The sequence below is a fragment of the Astatotilapia calliptera genome, chromosome 10 (genome assembly GCF_964374335.1).
Source record: "Astatotilapia calliptera chromosome 10, fAstCal68.1, whole genome shotgun sequence".
Taxonomy (NCBI): domain Eukaryota; kingdom Metazoa; phylum Chordata; class Actinopteri; order Cichliformes; family Cichlidae; genus Astatotilapia; species Astatotilapia calliptera.
Window position 1 is genome coordinate 10,763,616 of NC_137431.1, and position 19,350 is coordinate 10,782,965.

Below are 19,350 nucleotides of genomic sequence, written 5' to 3' on the forward strand. Positions count from 1 at the left end.
TTACAGCTATTTAACTTTTTTCTCCAGTGGTTTGCACGACTGACGTTTTCGACAATAGGTTCATCGCATTTTTTGTTACTTTTTTTTTTTCAAGATACTTACACTTACATGTGCTACAGTAAGAGCGTTTGCACTAGACTGCAATGAAGGAATGTTTTCGAAATAAGACACTACGTAATATTTAAATAAAAAAAGAAACATCTACAGACATTGGTCCAAATGTACTATGGCAGTTTCGAAATTATCACAAGAAATTGAGGTGTCCAAGCATGCCGAGAGACAGAAGGTGGGGTGGGGGCATAAAAGACGCAACAGATGAAAGTTATTCAAGAGGGAAATTTCAAAAGAGAAATGGAGGTTAATGGGAGGATTACATGGAAAGGGGTCCGGAGGGGTGATGATTATTAGAGCAGTTTCACAATTCATGCATTATTTGTACGCTTGATGGATTATCAGTGAGCGTTAAATCGCTCAAAAAGCCATAAAAGAAGCTAAGACTTGATTTTTGTTTTTCACGGCATCAAGTTATCGAAATCCTGAGCCGAACAAGGAGTAACCTGGAGATTTTCTAAGGGCAGTTCTTTCTGCAGATTAGCTCCAATTTCTGTAACTTGATGTCACTTTTTTTTTTTAAAATGCAAGTTTTAGTTCTCTGGCTTGTTTTGCTGGATGCGAGTAACCCAGACAAGATGAAAATTTGTATCCCAGTTGAATGGAGGCGAACTCCACTGTGCAAAAATACACCAAAAAGAGAGGAGAAGCAAGGGGACGGAAAGATGATGAAAAACATGCAAAAAGTACACACTTCGATTAATAGGCAGTAGTTACCGCTGAAGCATACGTAAAATTAATACAAAAAATAAAAAGTACAAAATGCACACGCACCGCACGCGCACACACACACCTACAAAACGGTATATATCAGAATAAAACTCTACAAAGAACTATATATATATCAGTTATGTAACAATTATCGCCAATCGTTGTTTCCTTTTCTGTTGATGCATCGTCACAAGTGTTTGGTTCTCAGTATGGCAGGTTAGAAAAGCCAAGAGTACCCAGAAAGGAGACAGGGCCACACACTCACAGGACAAATATTGACAGGGGTCCAGAGGCGAGGTGGTGGAAGTGGGGGAGCCGTGGGGGCCCTGACGGGTTTAGGGGTGTTATATCAAGGCTAATTGGGGAGATGTAATTATATATAGAGAGAGTAAATTAATCATCTGCAGTTAATTTTGTCATCAATTCGAGGTTGTTTTTTTTTTCTGTAGCAAGGAAGTTAGGATCAGACTGGGGTAGGAGCAATTCTTCTTAGGTGCTGAAGTACACTGTAGAGACATAGAAGAGAGGAGAGGTGAAGGAGGGTAAATCGCTGCATGGGTTAGGAGATTATAAAGGCAACTACAAAGAAATGTATGTGTATTACAAATAAATAACACCATTGAAATAACTGTTATATCTGTTATAGAAAATATCAGTGTGCTTCTTACCAATAATGACGATGAGGACAATCACACATATCACACCCAGGATAATCATCATCTGTAATCAGCAGATTTCCAGAAAAAAACAGAGATTTTTAATAAAAACTCTTTAAAGCACTAAAAATATCAATATCACATAAATATCACATACAGCACACATATAATTTCTACCAGTGACACACAAAATTAGGCTCAAGAGCAAAGTTTATAGCAGAAACTGATGGTTGTAGTTGGCTCCATGTTTGCAGAGGCTTTCTGTTTCACTTTGATTTTTATTCTTTTCTTTTTTTTTCATTTTGTCTGTAAACAGACAGACATTTGCTATTCAAGTAAGGATGTCTGCATGACCTCACCTTGGCATTCTTCCACCAGTATTTATTCTTCAGTTTTGCAGCGCTGGTCTCAAACTGAGAGGCTCCAGCCTGCAGGGCATCGGCCCTGTCGTCCAGTTCTGACAGCTTCTGATCACGCTCCAGAACCTTGTCCACATTTACACGCATGATATCCACCACCTGGGGGGGAAACACACAGAGCAGTGTGGTGTAATCGGCCATCAACACAACATGACTGCATGTAAGGGTTACTAGATATAGGATATTGTTTATATATTTTTATAGCAAAAGCTGTTTGAAGACTTGGAGAAATGATAGAGGAGTCAAACCCACTACTTATTATTAAATGTTCATTTTTTTCAGTTCTTTTTTTAGTATGTGAGGAATGAATGAATGAAATGAAAAGCATGAATGCCTGGCTGTGTGTTTGCACTGTACTCACCTCATCCACCTGTGCCTGTGTCTGCTGCAGACGGCGGTTGCTGGTGAGGTTGGGAGGCTGATTCCCTCCCTCTGGTGCAGGGGCTCCGGCGGCTGGGGCAGACCTGATGATAAACAAATGCAAATATTCAATAGCATGTTCATCATGTTAAATTCCCACATTACTCTACAACAGAAATGGAAAAAAAGCCACAAGTGTTTTTTTGTGATGCGGTGAAAATTAGTCTACAAAAGAATGAGTCATGCTCCCCAAAATCTTCACAAAAACCTAAAGAGGCCATCGAGTGTGATGCAACAGATGTGGAGGTTTCACAATGTGTCAGTTCTATATGCTAGTATATATCAATCCACTGAACTTGTCCTCTTGGGCTAGATGAGCCTGTTCTTTGACATTATGTACAAACGGTGACCACAGTGAGAGAGTGTCATTTCACAGAGTGGGGGTGTCATTTACCGCTAAAAGGTCAACATATGTATATATATATATATATATATATATATATATATATTAAGTCAAAAGGGCCCAAATAGTGAAACAGTTTGGGTAAAATGACCCTACATCCCAACCCAGATGTCTCTTCATCATTGCCATTTCTAAACCTCCTGTGCAGAGTTCCACCACATGGCAGTTTCAGAATAGTTTCTCTGCTTCTTTTTGTCTTAGTGAAAAATACTTAAATTTGTCACCGCTGATGCAAATGTCATTTATATCTATTTGAAACTTTAGCCTTTTCTGTGCTGCTACACTACTTGTGATTCAGGTATATCCATAGTTTTTGTAGTATATCAATAGAAATAAAAAATATCCACTTTGAATCCTCTATGACACGCATCTCATGACTGAGATGGAGAATGAATGGGCATCAGGCGCAAATTACAACCGCAAATATACTTTTTAATATTTTTTTCAGGAATAGTTTGTGGCTATTTTAAACATAACCTTTAAACATTATACAGCTTGATGTAGAATGTATAACGCGGTCGCTACAACTCCTGAAATGCAAGTGAGAAAGTGTTGAAAATACTTAGATGGAGTGTGATCTAATGCTTACCATTTGCTTCTATAAATCCAAACTAAATCAATGACCACAAAGTAAGATCGTGAACAAACACTCTATGATAAAGCTAAGCTTGTAGCATCTTACGAGAAATATACCTTAGCTGTAACTGAGCTACTTCACTAGTGCGAGGGGAAACTCTGTATAAAGGTCACCTCTGCACACTCACAAATGACTAATCCTTTAACAACAACAAATCCTTTCAAATAGTTTACGTGGTGCTGCTGGTGGTCCCTATGAGTCGCCAAGGAAAAATTATAACAGCTAAATGTCATATTAATAATATTATTTGCCTTAAAATACAAACATGTGCAAAATACTGATATTATTTTATTTTATCAGACTAGTATGACTACTATTCTATAACTGTATATTTACAGGCATGAATGTACAATAAAGTTGCACAGAAATATATATATAATTACTATGAGCTCCCTCCAACTTTCCAATGGGTCCCACCATAAAGGTGTAATGTGTACAGAGGTTCACACTGTCATCACCTCTAAACTAGCACCAAGAAGAGCTGCTAGTGCTGTGACGAGGTTTCTCACCAGCTTTCACATCCTGTGAAAACTGTGTGCTGCTGATTTGATCAACCATTTCTCATCTGTGTGCAACTTCAGAACATAATCTAAAACCTTTAAAGTTTTAAAGTTAAGAAAACAAACTGAAAATAAACTAAATAAAGTGATTTCATGCTCTCTGTATTTTTTAACAAAGGATATATTGTTTTCATTTTAATACATTAAAAAAGGAGACATAGTTATTTTATAAATGACTCTATCAGCAATCTGTGTGCCAGTATTCCAATTCAATCGCACTTTGAGATTGTAATCAGTGAAAACAACAAAAACAAAAAAAACATTTAATAAAAGATGCAGTTTGGTCTACAGTCCACTGCTAATGTCAGTTTTCCTATGAACGCTAAATATATATTTAACCTTCTTTCAAGATAGTGCTTTTAAAAATAGTCTTGCCCTGTGGAGAGCTGCTGCAACACTGATGGGACTTATTAAGGGGGGCCCTGATGATATGAGGAAGCTTTTCAACATTTATGCTTGGTTTCCTTAAGCCAGAGTAAGATTGGCAGATAGACAGACGTTTAACTCTGCAATTGATTTCTGTTTGTCGCTGTCACGGAAAAGCATGCCGCCTGATTTTCAGCACTGGAGAGCGACATTTCAGCACTGGACAGCGCAACAGCAGTCCACACTAAACTGTCTGATCCCAGCATATCTGTGCCAGTCTGTTTGATGCTGGGCACTGGATCCTAACCTACACGACTTTCATGTGTGACCGTGTACCCACACAGACCAGGAAACACGAAACATCCCTGTTCACCGCGAGCAGGACGGGCCTGTAAAACACCTACAGCACTGCCAACGTCGAGGGCGGGGAGGTTCCTTATTAGGGAGGATGTATTTTAAGCTCTTAAATGCACAATAACAACCAAATATGGCGACAAATGTAACTCAAAGCCCAAAAAGAAAACACTAACAGGCACGACGACCCTGGTAAATGACAGGTAGTGTGTCGGAACCAGGCTGCTTCACCCTTAAAACTGCCTGCTATGCGAATGCTGACAGTGAAGGCTGTGGCGGCTACTTTTCCTCAGCCCACCCTTTCTCACCGTGCGGTCAAAAACAACAAAAAATGGACAATAAAGGTGCGTGAAGAAAGACATTTACATGCTTCGTTTACCCACGAAGACCCAACAACAATGAAATGTGGTGAGATATACAGCTGTCCGCCCTCGCACTACAATCGACGACATACAGTAGGAGGCTAGGCTATCCCCACCCCCCGCTGTAGGTTGCAAACATCACGTAAACTAGGCCTAAGACTAATTCAGAGCTAATAATAACAGTCTTTGACAAGTATTATGGTGTATTCGTCGAAAATCGTCGAGGGTGTGTTCAACAGGCTATCCAAATAGTCTGGCGCTGGTCAAACAGCTAGTATGGCTCGTTCAGCGTTATGTCCTTGCTGTTTCTAGAATCGGCCAAATCGTCACCTGTGACTGGGCAAGGGAAGAATAATGCACTGGAAATGTTGAACAAGGGGACACAGCTTTAGAGAACACGACGTCTTTTCCCTTCTTAATATTATTATTAACAATAAGAAATAAATAAATGTATTTTAATTAGCCCGTGGGTATAATCACACAGACGGTGTCCTTTTCAAATCAAACCAGTCCAAACTGGAAAAAAATGCGTACGTGCTGGCTCAAGTCAAATGTAGCTCACGGCAAAAGAAAAAAAACAACAACAACTAATAATAATTACAACAAGGAAAAAGACAGTCGACAAAAACGTTCACTGCACACACACTGGAAATAAGGCTAATAACGCGTTTAATAACAGTTAAACCCGACCCCACCGTCTGCTCTAAGGTTAGGCCGACGCGTTAGCCTCTTCACTTTTGGGTCATATTATCAGAAAGAGACAGCTGTGAAATGAGATCAAACTGCGATATTTCTCCATGATCAACACAACAGCAGAGATTAATAACCATCTCAGTTTATGACGGCTGAGGAACACTGTTCACACGCCACAAATCCCCACAAAGCCTCCCAAACACCAGTCGTGAGGACCAAATTGCAATTAAATAAATTCGGATTTGACAAAAAAAATAAATTAAAAAAAATCAGCGAGCTGTACTTACATTTTCCTGGTAGCAGGGAGACAGCTGTGCTCTAATCCGGACTGGAAATGTTAGCGCGTGCTAAGTGGCTGGCAGATGGATGTGGATGTGCCTTCTGCGCTCCTCTCTACCCTCTGGCAGCCTTTGGTTGGTTATTGTGGCGTTTGCCTGCCTATATACCCTAGGAGGAGCACTGAGTTTGAATCTGCCACTGAGAGGTGTCTCCTCGCTATATATTTCTTCTTCTTTTTTTTCTTTTTTAAAAATTATCTCTATGTCTACAGATTTGCGGCACCTGACAGGCTATTTACTAGAGCCCGGTGCTGTCGGAGACCGTGCTGTAATGAAGGTGTAATAACCCTCCGCCTGGATTAGGTGGACAAAGATGGCTCGGTGACGTCAATCGCGGCGACTTTCATGTTGAAATGGGTGGCCGGAGACTTCAAACACGCCATTTTAGCGCCCACAAAGCATCGTTTTCAACCGTGGGGGCTATTATTGGGGATCTGCTCGTGTTTCATTTAAATACATTGCATGTTGCGGTCACATTTGGGGTTCTAGCTCCTCAGAAAGGAGCTTTTTCTCATGGCGAGTCTGTCTGTCAACAAAATGGCGTTCCTCGAAAGGGGGTGTGGCGAGATAAGCAGTAGCCTAGGTTATCATTTATAGTAAATATGAATGTGGCTGTTAAAATATATATATATAAAAGGCCCCAAAGTTCATAGAATAGTGTTACTGGTGTTTATAAGTTTATATAGGTTCATGTAATGTTCAGTCTTCTGTCAGTTTGGGCCAGCCGTGCCTATCTTCGATATCTCCACTACACACACACACACACACACACACACACACATATATATATATATATATATATATATATATATATATATATATATATATATATCAAACTGGCATAAATCTGCATTGTAATAGCTTTGATACTGTAACGTGTATATGTACAGTTCATGTGTGACAGGCTGGTACAAGCTTGACCTTTGTGGACAGTTCCTACATCCCAAGGATGATTAGTAGAAGTTAAGTAAAACGAAAGGTCAAGCAACAAAAAATGGTTTTGAAACATTATTTTTCTGCAGCCTTTCTTTTTATTTTATCGTGTTTTGTAATGACTTCATAATAATGAAGGTTCTAATGAAGGTCCTAATTGGTCCTAATTGGACCAACCATCACCATGATGGTGATGGTTGGTCCAATTAGATCTTGATGACGTAGAATTACACCTTAAGGAAGTTTAAAGGTCAGCCTTTAAAAATAGTTATTGTTTGTAGGTCTTGAGAGCTCTTGACAGCTGCCCCAAATGTATTACCTTCAAAGATGTTCCAAGTTGAAGATGATAACGAGGCAGAGTTCAATTAATGTACTATAAACCCTAAAAGAGTGGAAGCTGCTCTCGCTGCTGCAGGATCAACACAGTGTATGGAAATCAATGTGCCTTAATTATGTTTTACCTTTGGCTAAAAAATATATATCTATAGTGTTTCCATTACAATCTGTGTAATGAACAACTGTGTTGCTGTGCAAGACTGGGGGCATCCTTGGTAAAATAAATAACACAAAGCGCAGTTAAATTTAATATGATCCTATGTGACACACCAATGGGCTTGTTCTGCTGCATTAATAAACCACACAAACTGAAATACCTTGCAAGACTAAACAAATGTAAGGTTGAAATGGTGAAAAACAGCCCGTTTTCTTTAATTCTCTGCGTTGGGTCCGTTGATAAGGTTCAATCATGATAAAAATGTCACGCTAGAAGAAAATTTAACAAGACCATGTAAATGTGCACTAGATTGCTTGTCTAAAATTTGGCAAATACAACTTATTATGGTGTTTGGGGTTACTGTTACAGAGCTGAAGAATCCTCTTGTTAGCCTGCAGCATATTCTCAGAGGAGCTGTAGGTGCTCACACTCAACCACTTGGTGGCATCAAAAGGCAGCGTTACTTCACTGCCCACCCCCTCACAGGCTAACTATGCACTGGTAACTATCCCCTTCACAGTGATGACCTCAGTCACGATGTGGAACATGTTGTACAGCTGGCACTCAATAAAAAATTGAGAAAACCCAGCTTGTTATTATGATGTTTTGTTTTTTCATTTCGTATGTATAGAAAGCTTTGAGACCTGAACACAGCTAATCAGCTGATGACGAAATAACACCTTTTTTTTTTAACTGTGCAGCTTAAGTTGTATTTGTAGACTTAATAATATGTTTGTTCCTTTTGTTAATTCTTGAAAAGACACAATTTAAATCGGCACGGATTTTTTACGTGTTTGCTTCCAGTACACCATACAGCAGATTTCACTGTCAAGCCTTACCTTTAGACTTAATTTTGATATCTTTCAAATGCACATTGGCTTTAATGACTTAAGAACTAAACTGTGTCATTTATTTGCACACTCATAAATATATCCATCCATGGAGTGACATGTTTTAATTTCAGTCTGTACGCGTTTGCTGCCAGGAACTCTGTGCAAAACTGAATTGGAATGAAATTCATTGTCATGTACAGCCTGTAAGTGTTTATCCCACAGTGTGGATGAGGGACGAATTGCAATGTGGTTGATACAGGTGCATTGCTCGTATCCTACCATTCAGACATGCACGCCTTGATCTATTATTGATGGCAGCCCTGAGCTATGATGCGCTCTTAAATATTCAGGCAGACATGACCCTTTTGCACCCCCACCCCGCCACCCCTGCACTACATCTAAGACCAAAATGTTAAGAGAGATTTGAAGTATGTGTTACGTCTGCCCTGTTATGCTGAACCAATTTAGGCAGAAAAAGTCTAGATGACACCGAAACAATAAAGACTAAACCTCGACTTTTATATTTCGGTTCAAAGACACCCTTTCATGTTTGTGATCCAATGAAGGGAGATGACCTAACGACAAGCAAACTGTCAAAATAATTCCACGAAAGGTCTGAGAAACAGCTTTTAACGTAAAACACATTCAAAGACTCAATTGCAACAGAGATGGGAGATTTATTCTTTTGTTTCAAAGTGCCTTTTCTAGTAACATGAGGTATACATTTTTGCGAGGCTCTAATGATTCAGCGAAGGGTTTTCTGTGACAAACAATGATATATGGCACTACACTCACAGCATGAACAATTTCAGGATGTGCCTGTTAAAACTCAGTTACGTCAGAGTGAGCATTTCATTCACAGTTATCGCCCCGTTTTGCTTTTTTTTACTTTCCAAATAATCCCAAAGATGTGCGGCACCAAAACTTCACCAGTTAGTCCCTGAAGCACAAAGTGTCTAAACAGCCAAAAAAACCATCCCTGGTGAGGCTCTCGACTCTCTGAGATAACCCTGTCTACATATTGCTTCTTTTTAAAAACGCAATAGTGCAAAAAAATCTCTGTGACAATTAACATTTACCTAAAAGTAAGCCCACAGACATGTGGGGCATTGCGTAAAGGAGTGATATTGCACTGCTATTCGACAAAAAGAAGGTATCATAGTGGTGCCAAACATCTTTCAGTACACCCATGACACAGGCACCCACTGAGGGGTGGACGTGGCCCGCTCCATGGCCTCCTCCACACCCTTAACACTTTCATCCACGTCGTTGTTGATGAGAACCACATCAAAGAAGTGTCCATATGTGCTCAGGATGGCGTCTGACTCTTTCTGGATCATCTGCAGATTTTCCGTCTAGGAGAGGAGATGTAGATGATTAGCAGTTTGTGGTTGGGAAATTTGGGGATTTTAAAACACTTGGATAAGATGTAGTACCTGGGGAGCGGTGTTGGTCGGTGCAATGAAAACTACCAGAGGTGCAAAATCAGCTGTCCGCAAGAGTTTCAAGGTCTGCAAGAAGGATTTAGTGGTAGTTTAGAAGCACGTACATCAGTGGGACAGCTTACGTTGAGCAGTTTGAAGAAGAATTTGGAGAGGCAAGGCGGAGATGGTTTAGACATGTGCAGATGAGGGAATATGGATATTCTGTACAAGAAATGTTGAATATGGAGCAGTGTGTCTACTATCTATGTGTTGGTGTTGTTCCTGTATCATCACAACAACGTTAGTTTTGAATCAGCGTCGCAACTGAGCAGTTACATTGTTGTGATGTCATTACACTGCAAGGTGGACTTTCAAGTTTGGTTTGCTGTTAGACAAATTTAGGTTACTCACGTTGCTTCACCAGTGATAGTTTTTAAAAGCATAAGCTAGCTTCTTGTCTAATGCTAACTGAATGCTCAGACAACGTCATTTGTCAGTTGCGATGTTGATCCTGAACTAATGTTTTGATGATGTAGGAACAATGACAGCTTCGTCCAAGATGGGATATCAGATCATGTAATATGAAGCTGCCAGGCAGAAGGAAAAGAGGAAAAGTATAGAGGAGATTTGTGGATGCATTGCAGGAGGACATGCAGAGGGTTGGTGTGACAGTGGAGGATGCTTGGGATGGGGTGAAATGGATTCAGATGATCTGATGATCGGCTGACCGCTAAAGGGAGCAGCCGGAAGAAGAAGAACTGATGAAGTACAGCGCATTTCACACATTTGATACTTTAAACATCCTCTAAACAAGACAAGATAAAGGCAAATATGAATTGTTTTTGCAGTGCAAGAGACTGACTCAAAGCACAGAAGGAGCAGCTTTTCCTTCACTTGTTAGCCCAGTTTTATTTGAAAAATAATTTGAAAAATGAAATCGTTATAAAAATCATACGTTTACCTGTAAGGAGTGTGAATTTCATTCAAAAAGATGCCTTTTGAGTCATTATTTAACAAAAGGGGATTTTAGGGGATTTTTAATAACTACTTCAGTCTAGACTATCCTAAAATATACCATATTATCACTTCTATACACTGTGCTGCATGAATATGAGTACAAAAGCAACTCACTGCAGGAGAATATAAAATTATCATCTTTGGTTTGTCAAAGGTGGATAGTAGGTTTAGCAAACACAGCTATAGCTACTGAAACAATAGCTAATAATATGACTGCTGAATCTGCACCATATTACTTTAACAATGTGGTTAGGTTAAAGGGCAAAAAGTTAGATTGGATATGCATTTTCTTTCCACTTGAGTGAAGCTAATTCATGTAGGTGAATATCTCAATTCTAAAGAACTTTAAGAAAACAAAAAAGCTCTCAAATTAAGCATAAAAACATTTAGTGAGTTTATGCAACTCTGAGAAATGGTAAAATAGCACTCCAGGGCAGACACAGTATTCTTTATTTAGATCAACTGCGTTGATGCTACATGAAAAGAAGTTTGGCGCTAACCTGTGGTTCTATATCCAGCAGAGCGATTTTGCCCTGCGTGTGGATCTTCTGAATGGTCTCAATTTTGGTGCCAAACATGAAACCCTGGAAGCTGCCATACTCCAGCAGCTCATTTCCAGAGATGCTCTTGGTCATGGCTTCATGGGAGATGAAGTAATATTCCTTTCCATTCTCTTCATCCTTACGTTGGGGTCTGGTGGTGTCTGCGCAAGAATGAGAGTTAAGAATTAGTGAGAATTAGCCCACGGATGGTAACAACCTGCACCACGTTAGAGGAATAGAAAGGCCATCAGTCTACTTACGTGGTGAAGGGTATGAAAACTTCTCGGGGTATCGTGTCAACAGTGCATTCTTAATATGACTCCTTCCAACACCAGGTGCCCCTGAGAAAAAAAGGCAGAATTAACAAAACAGTGCTAATTTTTTAAGGAAATTTTAATCAGACCCAAACTGTGCTAACTATGCTTTCATTACCGTTGATTAAAGATATACTTATATGCAATTTCAATGAAGACACAATCTATGTTATTTTAACTTCTTGCTAAAGCATATTAAAGTTACTGTTACTTAACACATGTGGGCTAAAAGTGTAGGCTCTCAGCTATTGTAGTCCACTATTTTACAGGGAATCAGAGCTAACTGGACTCAAGTGACTCAAAACGGTTTGATAGACACATCTGAGCTATTCCTGTGTTATATCTCATTAATTTAAGCAGGCAAATAGTCTACAGCCGATTCCAAGTATGGCATCTGTTTTTGGAATTTACTGTTGTGAATCCACAGCATATATTCAAAAGGGCTCTCGATGCAAGTAAAGCAAGACATCCTTACACATCAATAGCAGTAGCATTAAGCGTGGCCTAACAGCTCTCACAACAACAACAACAACAAAAAAAAACCCAGACCATGCTGGCAAAATGCATCATTAACAGACCTGGCAACCCATTAAAGAAAACAGTGGTGAATAATCACAGGATTCTTTTGATGCTAAAGACAAAAAAGCTGCACAGCTGCGCACAGCTGCAGTAAAAGTCTGACAAAGAATCGCAAACAAAGAAAATTTATTCTTTAGTTATGATCATGGGTTCCAGACTTCAGGCCTTCATTGCCCACAGAGGATTCTGGACAATGTTTTAACAATGAACATCTTATTATTTCTGAAACCCAGGAAAAAAGTGACTGATCTGAGGACTGTGCACATTTTCTGCATCTTGCTTGTTTTATTTCCTATTGCGGTGATGTGGAAAGCAAAAGGCAAAGGTTACAAACTTATAATATAACTGAGCTAGGAAGCTTACCAATAAGGACCAGTGTTTTCCTTTGAAAAGCTGGGAGCCGAACAACCTCCTCATAAGAAATCACATCCAGCTGGTCAAAAACTGCAGAAGAAGATTATTTTAGGTCGCACTAGAGAAGAAATGAATGAAACTGTGGGACTGAGAGTTGCAGTGTTCTACTTACTAGAGCTGTGTTTAGCTAGGTACTTGTCCTTGCACTTCTTTTTCTTTCCAAATGGACTGCAGGACTGAGTGCCCTCTTTGGCCTTGCTTTTACTGGCCACCCTCCTGCAGGGAAAACAGGTATTTAAGTTAGCCTGAGAATATCTGGTACAGTTCACTCTGTATTATAAATCAGCCACGACATTAAACCAGCAAACCTAGATCGTGTACATCCCTAACATGATGTCAAAAGCGCTCTGACCACATGGGGCATGGAAACTGCCATTCTTAAGAGGATCTTGTGGTTTTCTATCAATAGATCCTTGGGGTCCAATGACTTGAGAGTTTGGGTTTTGATGGACTGAGCTTAGCCTGGCAGAACCCGTGAATAATTGTTTTGGTTGAGCTTTGGGCAGTTTGAAACCCAGTCAATCTGGACCAGTTTTATTCTGGTGGTGGGGTGCACTGTACTGTTTGGAGAATGGAGATGCCAGGCAGGACACTTTCCAAACAGAACATTGCAGTAATGGCAGGTATGCCCCTCCCTGAGGCTGGAGGTTTCTTCCTGTTAAAAGGGAGTTTTCCCTTCCCACTGTTGCCAAGTGCTTGCCCATAGGATGTCATCTAAATGCTGGCGATTTCTCTCTATTATTGTACCTTACCTTACAGTTACGTTAAAATATAAAGTTCTTTAAAGCAACTATTGTTGTGATTTTGGCGCTATATAAATAAAATACAATTGGATTGATTTGTGATGTGATTGGTATATTAAAGAGTTTACCATTCTTGGAGCTCTGGAGAAGGTATGAGTCCAGCAAAGTCAGTAGCACTGCTCTCCACTCTGCCCTGCCACCAGTTTGGATCCTGCTTGTTGATGATCTGAATGATGTCCCCAGTCTGAAACTTCAGACCTGCCTCTTTGCATGGGATGAGGTCATCTGTGGCAGGGTCATAATTGAACTGAGCCCTCATGTACATCTGGAGATTGTGAACAAATCTTATTAGTTCCCCTGGCAGTAAAAGGACTAAAGATTTACAGTTGGCATTATGTAAGGTACTACTGATAACCTGCTGACCTTACCAGAGTGTTCAGTTATCACCCAACACTTATTTAAGGTCAGCCGGGAGTAAAGTTCTAATCTGTAGAACTTAATAGTTTATCTGAAGTCTACGATTCTGTGATTCTACTGATAACTGTGAATTCACCCTGAAGTAGAATACTAGTAAACAATTTCATGATATGATCTTGGACAGCTCCTTTCAAACTGTGGACATGGCTACATTTCTAACCAAGGGACAAGGTCTACTTGTGCGAATAAATAACTGTAACTAAGTAACTGTTTGTTACTTTTTATATCTCAGGTTAAAATCCAAAGGGTGCAAACTATGAGGAAACTGTCAAAGATCATAGCAGGAACACATGTAGGGTCCCCTCAGCGTAAATGATTACTAATGTTAGTAGAGTCCATGAACATGTATTTGTGGTTTCCCCAAGAGACTCCAGTAGAAGTTTACACAAGCTTACACCCCAAAATGTGCACAAACATTGATGCACTGGAGTGATCTGGGTCACCAAAAATGCTGTTCTCTGTATGGAAAGCATATTAACAATGCCTACATATTAATGCAGTGCAATCTTTAAAGTAAACTGCCATCACTGACCACAACAGGGACGAACTTTGATGCTGAAAAAAGAAATATATGTCAATTCTTTTAAAGCTATTTTAAGTTGATGTCGTCTGTACTTAAAAGTATGTTACAGGGCAGCCATTTTTATGCCACAAGAAAGATGTAAATGGAGAGACATGCTGTGGTCACTAGATGGCAGAATGAAACACACTACCAATGTGTTTCATGTCAAAAAGCAACAATGAGTGATGTTCTTAACATTAAAGCTAGGTTTATAGTCACCTGGTTTGTTCACTGACTAACAGCAGATTCACCTAAACAAAATCATTGTAAGCAAGTAAGATGCAGAAGAAAAAGACTGCGAGAAAAGTGACCAAACTAATACTTGACTGTGCTCTAATATGACCAGAAAAGCCTGCTTTCCTGGATTCACTCATGCAAATCTCAAAAGTCTCTTGGAGAGAATAAATATGAATCAAATTATTCAACATAAGCATCACAACACTAAAGCTGTGCATAGTCTGTCGGTCGTATCGTTACCTCGCAGATTCGGGATCGACTCTTCATGTTGGGTATGATTTTCATCGTGACGACTCCATTGGTTTCTCTCTGTATGTAAAATAGAAATGGATTTATGTTTTTATAGCACTGCCGAGTTAAAATGAAGTGCAAAAACTGTGATTCAGTATAGCTCCAAACATAAATGGAAGGACTTAAGAGCTGGTGGTTTACCAGGATCTTTTGTAGCTGATCTACAGTTTGGTTTGTCACAGTTTTTCCATTGATTTCTGCTATTTCATCTCCTTCGTGTATAGACCCTGGAAAGACAAAGAATGCAAACTAGATGTCTTACTGATCCTCCAGTACTATAACAACTAATCAGGACATCAGATAAAACTCCCTCGTGACACACTATATTAATATCTTTTCTTGCACAATTCCTGCAAACTGTAAAAAAACAAAACAAAAAAACAAAATGTGCTGAATCACCTTGTCTGTGAATCATCCCTCCATGCAATATCCTGGCCACCGTGCATCGCTGTTTCTCGTTCAGTTTCAGAGTGACCCCCTACAGACACAGACCACAGTCAATGAGGAGGAATCATTTCTTTCAAATTTAAAGCAGGAGTACTGAGTGAACAGTCGAGGCTGATTACATACCATTGGCTCTGAAGCACTCTTTTCAAACGCCACTTCTTTCATCCTGGGAACCTCTGTGCAATTTCTGTGTCCAGCACTGCCGTTGGTATAAAAGTCAGCCCCCTGATTCTCATAGTTTTGCATAGCTGCCTGTTAAAATGAAGAAAGAAAACAAATGAATCACATGACATCACAGGAAATGAAATTAACTAAAGAACAAGAAGCCTCCCATTATACAGGGAACCGAATTCACTATTCTGTCAGATCAGATCATTAGCTTACTGCTCTTTCTAATAACGGCGGCGGACACTTTCTGCCCTCGTGAGCACAACAGCTACGTTTCCTTTGCACTTTCAACATATGTTCAAAGTTGAAAATTAACCAGACATTAAAACACACTTCATTAACCACGTCCACTCATCTGGTCCACCAGGTTCGTGTGGTCATGGATACCAGCAGTGTGATGAACAAAGCACTGATGTAGCAAAACGAATACACTACGAAGCATGCTGCTTGAATGTTTGCTACAGAAATCAAATGTGTAGATTTGTGCTATTCTTTTACACCAAAAGCGTAGCAGGACAACCTCGTCTGAGTTATTTCCCGAGTGTAAGCATCGCCGTAAAAGAAGAAATCCACGTAGCTCCCCTGACAAATCAAGACACTACGGAATTACATTAAATCTACTGAGTACAAGATAAGATACCACGTAATGACTCTGTGAGAGTAAAGTGCCCTCCAGGATCGGGCAATGAGTGCACCATATCAAAGCTTTTATAATTTGTTCACTTAACTGACATCAGAGAGATGATTGCCTGCATCAGCAAACTTTCTTGCGTGAATATGACACATCAGCACTGCTTCAGCAAAAAAAAAAAAATTATCTACCTTCCATCATCAGCATTACAATAATCCAATCGTTATCACTGTCCACCTCACCAATAGCTTTAGCTGCTCTAAAGCCAACTCTGGGTTTAGAAACTACTCCTGCACTGATGAGCATCCAGTCAGGTCACTTCTCTGTGAGGTGTGATAGTAATTCATCAGCTGTGTGTGCTGTGAGCCATCGGGAGTGTTGAGCACCAGGAAAGAGTGAAAAGCTGTATAAGAAATAAATAAAAATCTTGATATTCCGATACACGATATGTATCTTCCCTCTCATTTCTTTTCACACACAAAAAAGAATCTGCAATAATGTCCGCTTACTCACAAATCAGCTGAACGTGTCTGAAGAAAGGAGCAGAAATGTCTCTGATCTCTTGAGGAATTAGATTTAGACTAGCACTAAAGGGTCATTTTAATAAAACCCACCTCATCAAGATGTTGACAGTGAGCTCTGTCAGCTCCACCACTTGGAGTGTAACAAGATCAAGATTTAATTAAAGGTTTGAGAAATGCTTCAGTAACTGGAAACAAGCTATCCTTCAACAAGTATGGTCAGGTCATGGCCACAGTTTTAATGCTGGTTTCAAGTTTGGAGGAGCATCATGGTAAAGAAAGAGTGTTCAAAGCGGCGGCTTGTCTCTTCAGGGTGAAAAACAGAAGGTGACAGGCATGTAGAGGAAGACCATCCGTGCCGAGATAAATTAATTCACCATAAAAATCTATATCAGTAGTTCCATTTGCTTTTCTGCACACAGTTGGGTTACTAATATAACACAGAATAGTTGATTATACTTTATCTTTCTTACATGATCTGCTGTTTTTAACTAAAGGAATATAAATCATCAGCCCTCCCCAATGAAGGGTTTACAGGTTTTTGTTTTCCTTCTATTGATCTCTTGGAGAAACACAGTGGGAGATTAATAGTTGACATTTGAACACTGTGTGGTTAATGAGCTTTCCACAAAAAATGAGAAAAAAAAAGGAGGAAAGAACTGCCAAAAGTTCTGCGTGTCCCACTTATCAACTTGCCTCAACTTGCCTTAAGACCTTAAATGCCTTATTGTCTATCTAAGTAGGGCAGTACACAGTTATTAAGCATGAGATATTAGAAGCATAACTCAGTGCAAAGGAGCAAAAAAAAAGGGAAAAAAAGTAAGAAAGAAAGACACAAAATATGATTAATCAGCCTTAAACACACCATTTAAGATAATGCCCTCGTGACCTCAGTTAGAGACATGCTGATTAACACAGATCAGAAAGATATGTAGGCAAGATTGCAACTCAAGGCTATTGAACTGCAAACTGCTGATGTCAGGAATAAAGTTTCCTCTCTTTCACATTTCCCTCAGTGGCTCAGTGCTGACTTTTCAAATTCTGAGAAGGCACCGGTCTCCTGCTGGAAATCAAATCCAGGTCTAAAGTGTGCCAGAGATTTAACTCTGGCTTTCTCCCTTCCGACATATTCTAAATGTTTTCTGGGACATCTTTTCAGTCATACTTGTTAGCTTAGTCTTTGTTAGAGGCAAAGACAGTATTTTCATGACATACTCCAGGATCTTTAAGGGGAGGAAAATGCAAACAAGTTTAACAGTGTGCTTGGCAGTGTGGTGTAAACAACTTTTACTTGACTGATTCCTGAGCAGAGGCTCAGGGTAAGCTGTAAGCAAAATTACACAATATGTTTCAAAACTGTACGAAGGCACAGTCCCAGAAACGACTTCACAGCTGACATGTTACTTCTTTATGATCTTATTGCCGCTCTTAAATGCGTTCATATCACTATAGCCCAGCTGGTTAGTGAGACAGTTCATACTACTCTGTGAAATACAGGAACATAGTCTTATGATGGCTAAAAGAAAACCAACAAAAAAAAAAAACCCTTCCCTAATGTTTTCCCCGAGTTGTCAAAATACTTGCGTGAATTTGTGAGAAATGGAGAACTGAAACTGCCACAGCAATGTCTGCTGATTTCAAGCTGAGGCTGACCGATAGTGCTGAGCAATGAAGAAGCTGCTAAAGATCTAAATGTTCTTTGTTTAAGAGATCAACACATTCAGCTGCTGCAGTATGAAAACATAAACGGGTCTATTCTTAGAGATCTTGTTCGGAAATAAACAACGATCACATGTCCCCGTATCTGCTTCCCGGAAGCAAATAAGAACAGCGAAATCAGAGGGGTCTAAATAAATTAATAAGGTATATATATACAAAAAAGATCATCTTACCTTGTCAGACTTTGGTTTGTTTTGAAGGAGCTGCTCCAGGTAGAGATCGGAAAGGGCTGTCCGGACGCTGTTCACGGACTCCAGTGTGACAGTGGGATCGTTTTTATTGGATTTTAACGTCATCTTTCCCGTTAGATAAAAAAAAACATACACAGTGAACTCGATTTGCCCCCTCGATCAAAGTCCTCAAGACACTGGCCACAAACTGCTGATAAGGAGTGACTATGAGATAAGTCACTGTCGGAGATAAAAGTCCAAAGATGTGATCAGCAGTAGGTGAGGTTCATGCGATAACTACTGCAGGGACACCGCTGACAAAGCAAGTAAACATGCATCTGACTGCTGCTGTGCTCTGAGGGGCTGGCTGCTGATGCGTTCAAGTTCCCCGTGCGAGCTCAGGAATCTCATTATTAAAGTTATTATCACAAAATGAGCGGAAATCAGAGAATTACAAACGATAATGTAGCGCTTCTTATTGTTATTTTCTTTGGATATTTCTACGTTGGCATCGTATATCCCTATTGATCTATAGGCTTTCTCTAAACTGCGATGTTTATTCAAACATCATCTACCTATGTGTCACAAAAACCCTTTTAAAGATTCTTTGTTTATTTTTCGTTTTATTTTTTTAAAAAGAGTACAAAAATAATTCAAAACCGGTGCTAAATAAGCCTTTAGAATCTGATGGGCCAACACGGAAATCAATTTCCATTTTGAGCCCCACAAAATGCTAAATGTCCCACAGGCGGAGAATGCAACATTACCGCAGCATTTTCAGCAGGGCTACCCTCTCAAGCTACAG

At 39.7% G+C, this 19,350-nt stretch overlaps 2 protein-coding genes and 1 long non-coding RNA gene across 3 annotated transcripts; all 3 read right to left on the reverse strand.

Annotated features, from left to right (window-relative positions):
• Nucleotides 1–578: 578 nt before the first annotated feature.
• Nucleotides 579–6,345, reverse strand: vamp2 (vesicle-associated membrane protein 2). The gene is made up of 5 exons (XM_026181891.2): nt 5,980–6,345; nt 2,259–2,361; nt 1,838–1,996; nt 1,491–1,542; nt 579–1,328 (listed from the first exon to the last, which is right to left on the reverse strand). Coding segments are annotated over exons 1-5 (333 nt in total). The 5' UTR covers nt 5,982–6,345; the 3' UTR covers nt 579–1,311.
• Nucleotides 6,346–8,946: 2,601 nt separating this feature from the next.
• Nucleotides 8,947–18,920, reverse strand: mpp1 (MAGUK p55 scaffold protein 1). Its single transcript, XM_026181998.2, has 12 exons — nt 18,549–18,920; nt 15,460–15,588; nt 15,289–15,367; nt 15,031–15,116; nt 14,839–14,907; nt 13,451–13,647; nt 12,692–12,795; nt 12,529–12,609; nt 11,533–11,613; nt 11,231–11,433; nt 9,726–9,800; nt 8,947–9,644 (listed from the first exon to the last, which is right to left on the reverse strand). The coding sequence occupies exons 1-12, from the start codon at nt 18,669–18,671 to the stop codon at nt 9,468–9,470; spliced, it is 1,404 nt and encodes a 467-aa protein (XP_026037783.1). The 5' UTR covers nt 18,672–18,920; the 3' UTR covers nt 8,947–9,467.
• Nucleotides 16,211–16,538, reverse strand: LOC145431379 (uncharacterized). The gene is made up of 2 exons (XR_013911684.1): nt 16,378–16,538; nt 16,211–16,295 (listed from the first exon to the last, which is right to left on the reverse strand). It is a non-coding gene; the product is annotated as an uncharacterized LOC145431379 (long non-coding RNA).
• Nucleotides 18,921–19,350: the final 430 nt, after the last annotated feature.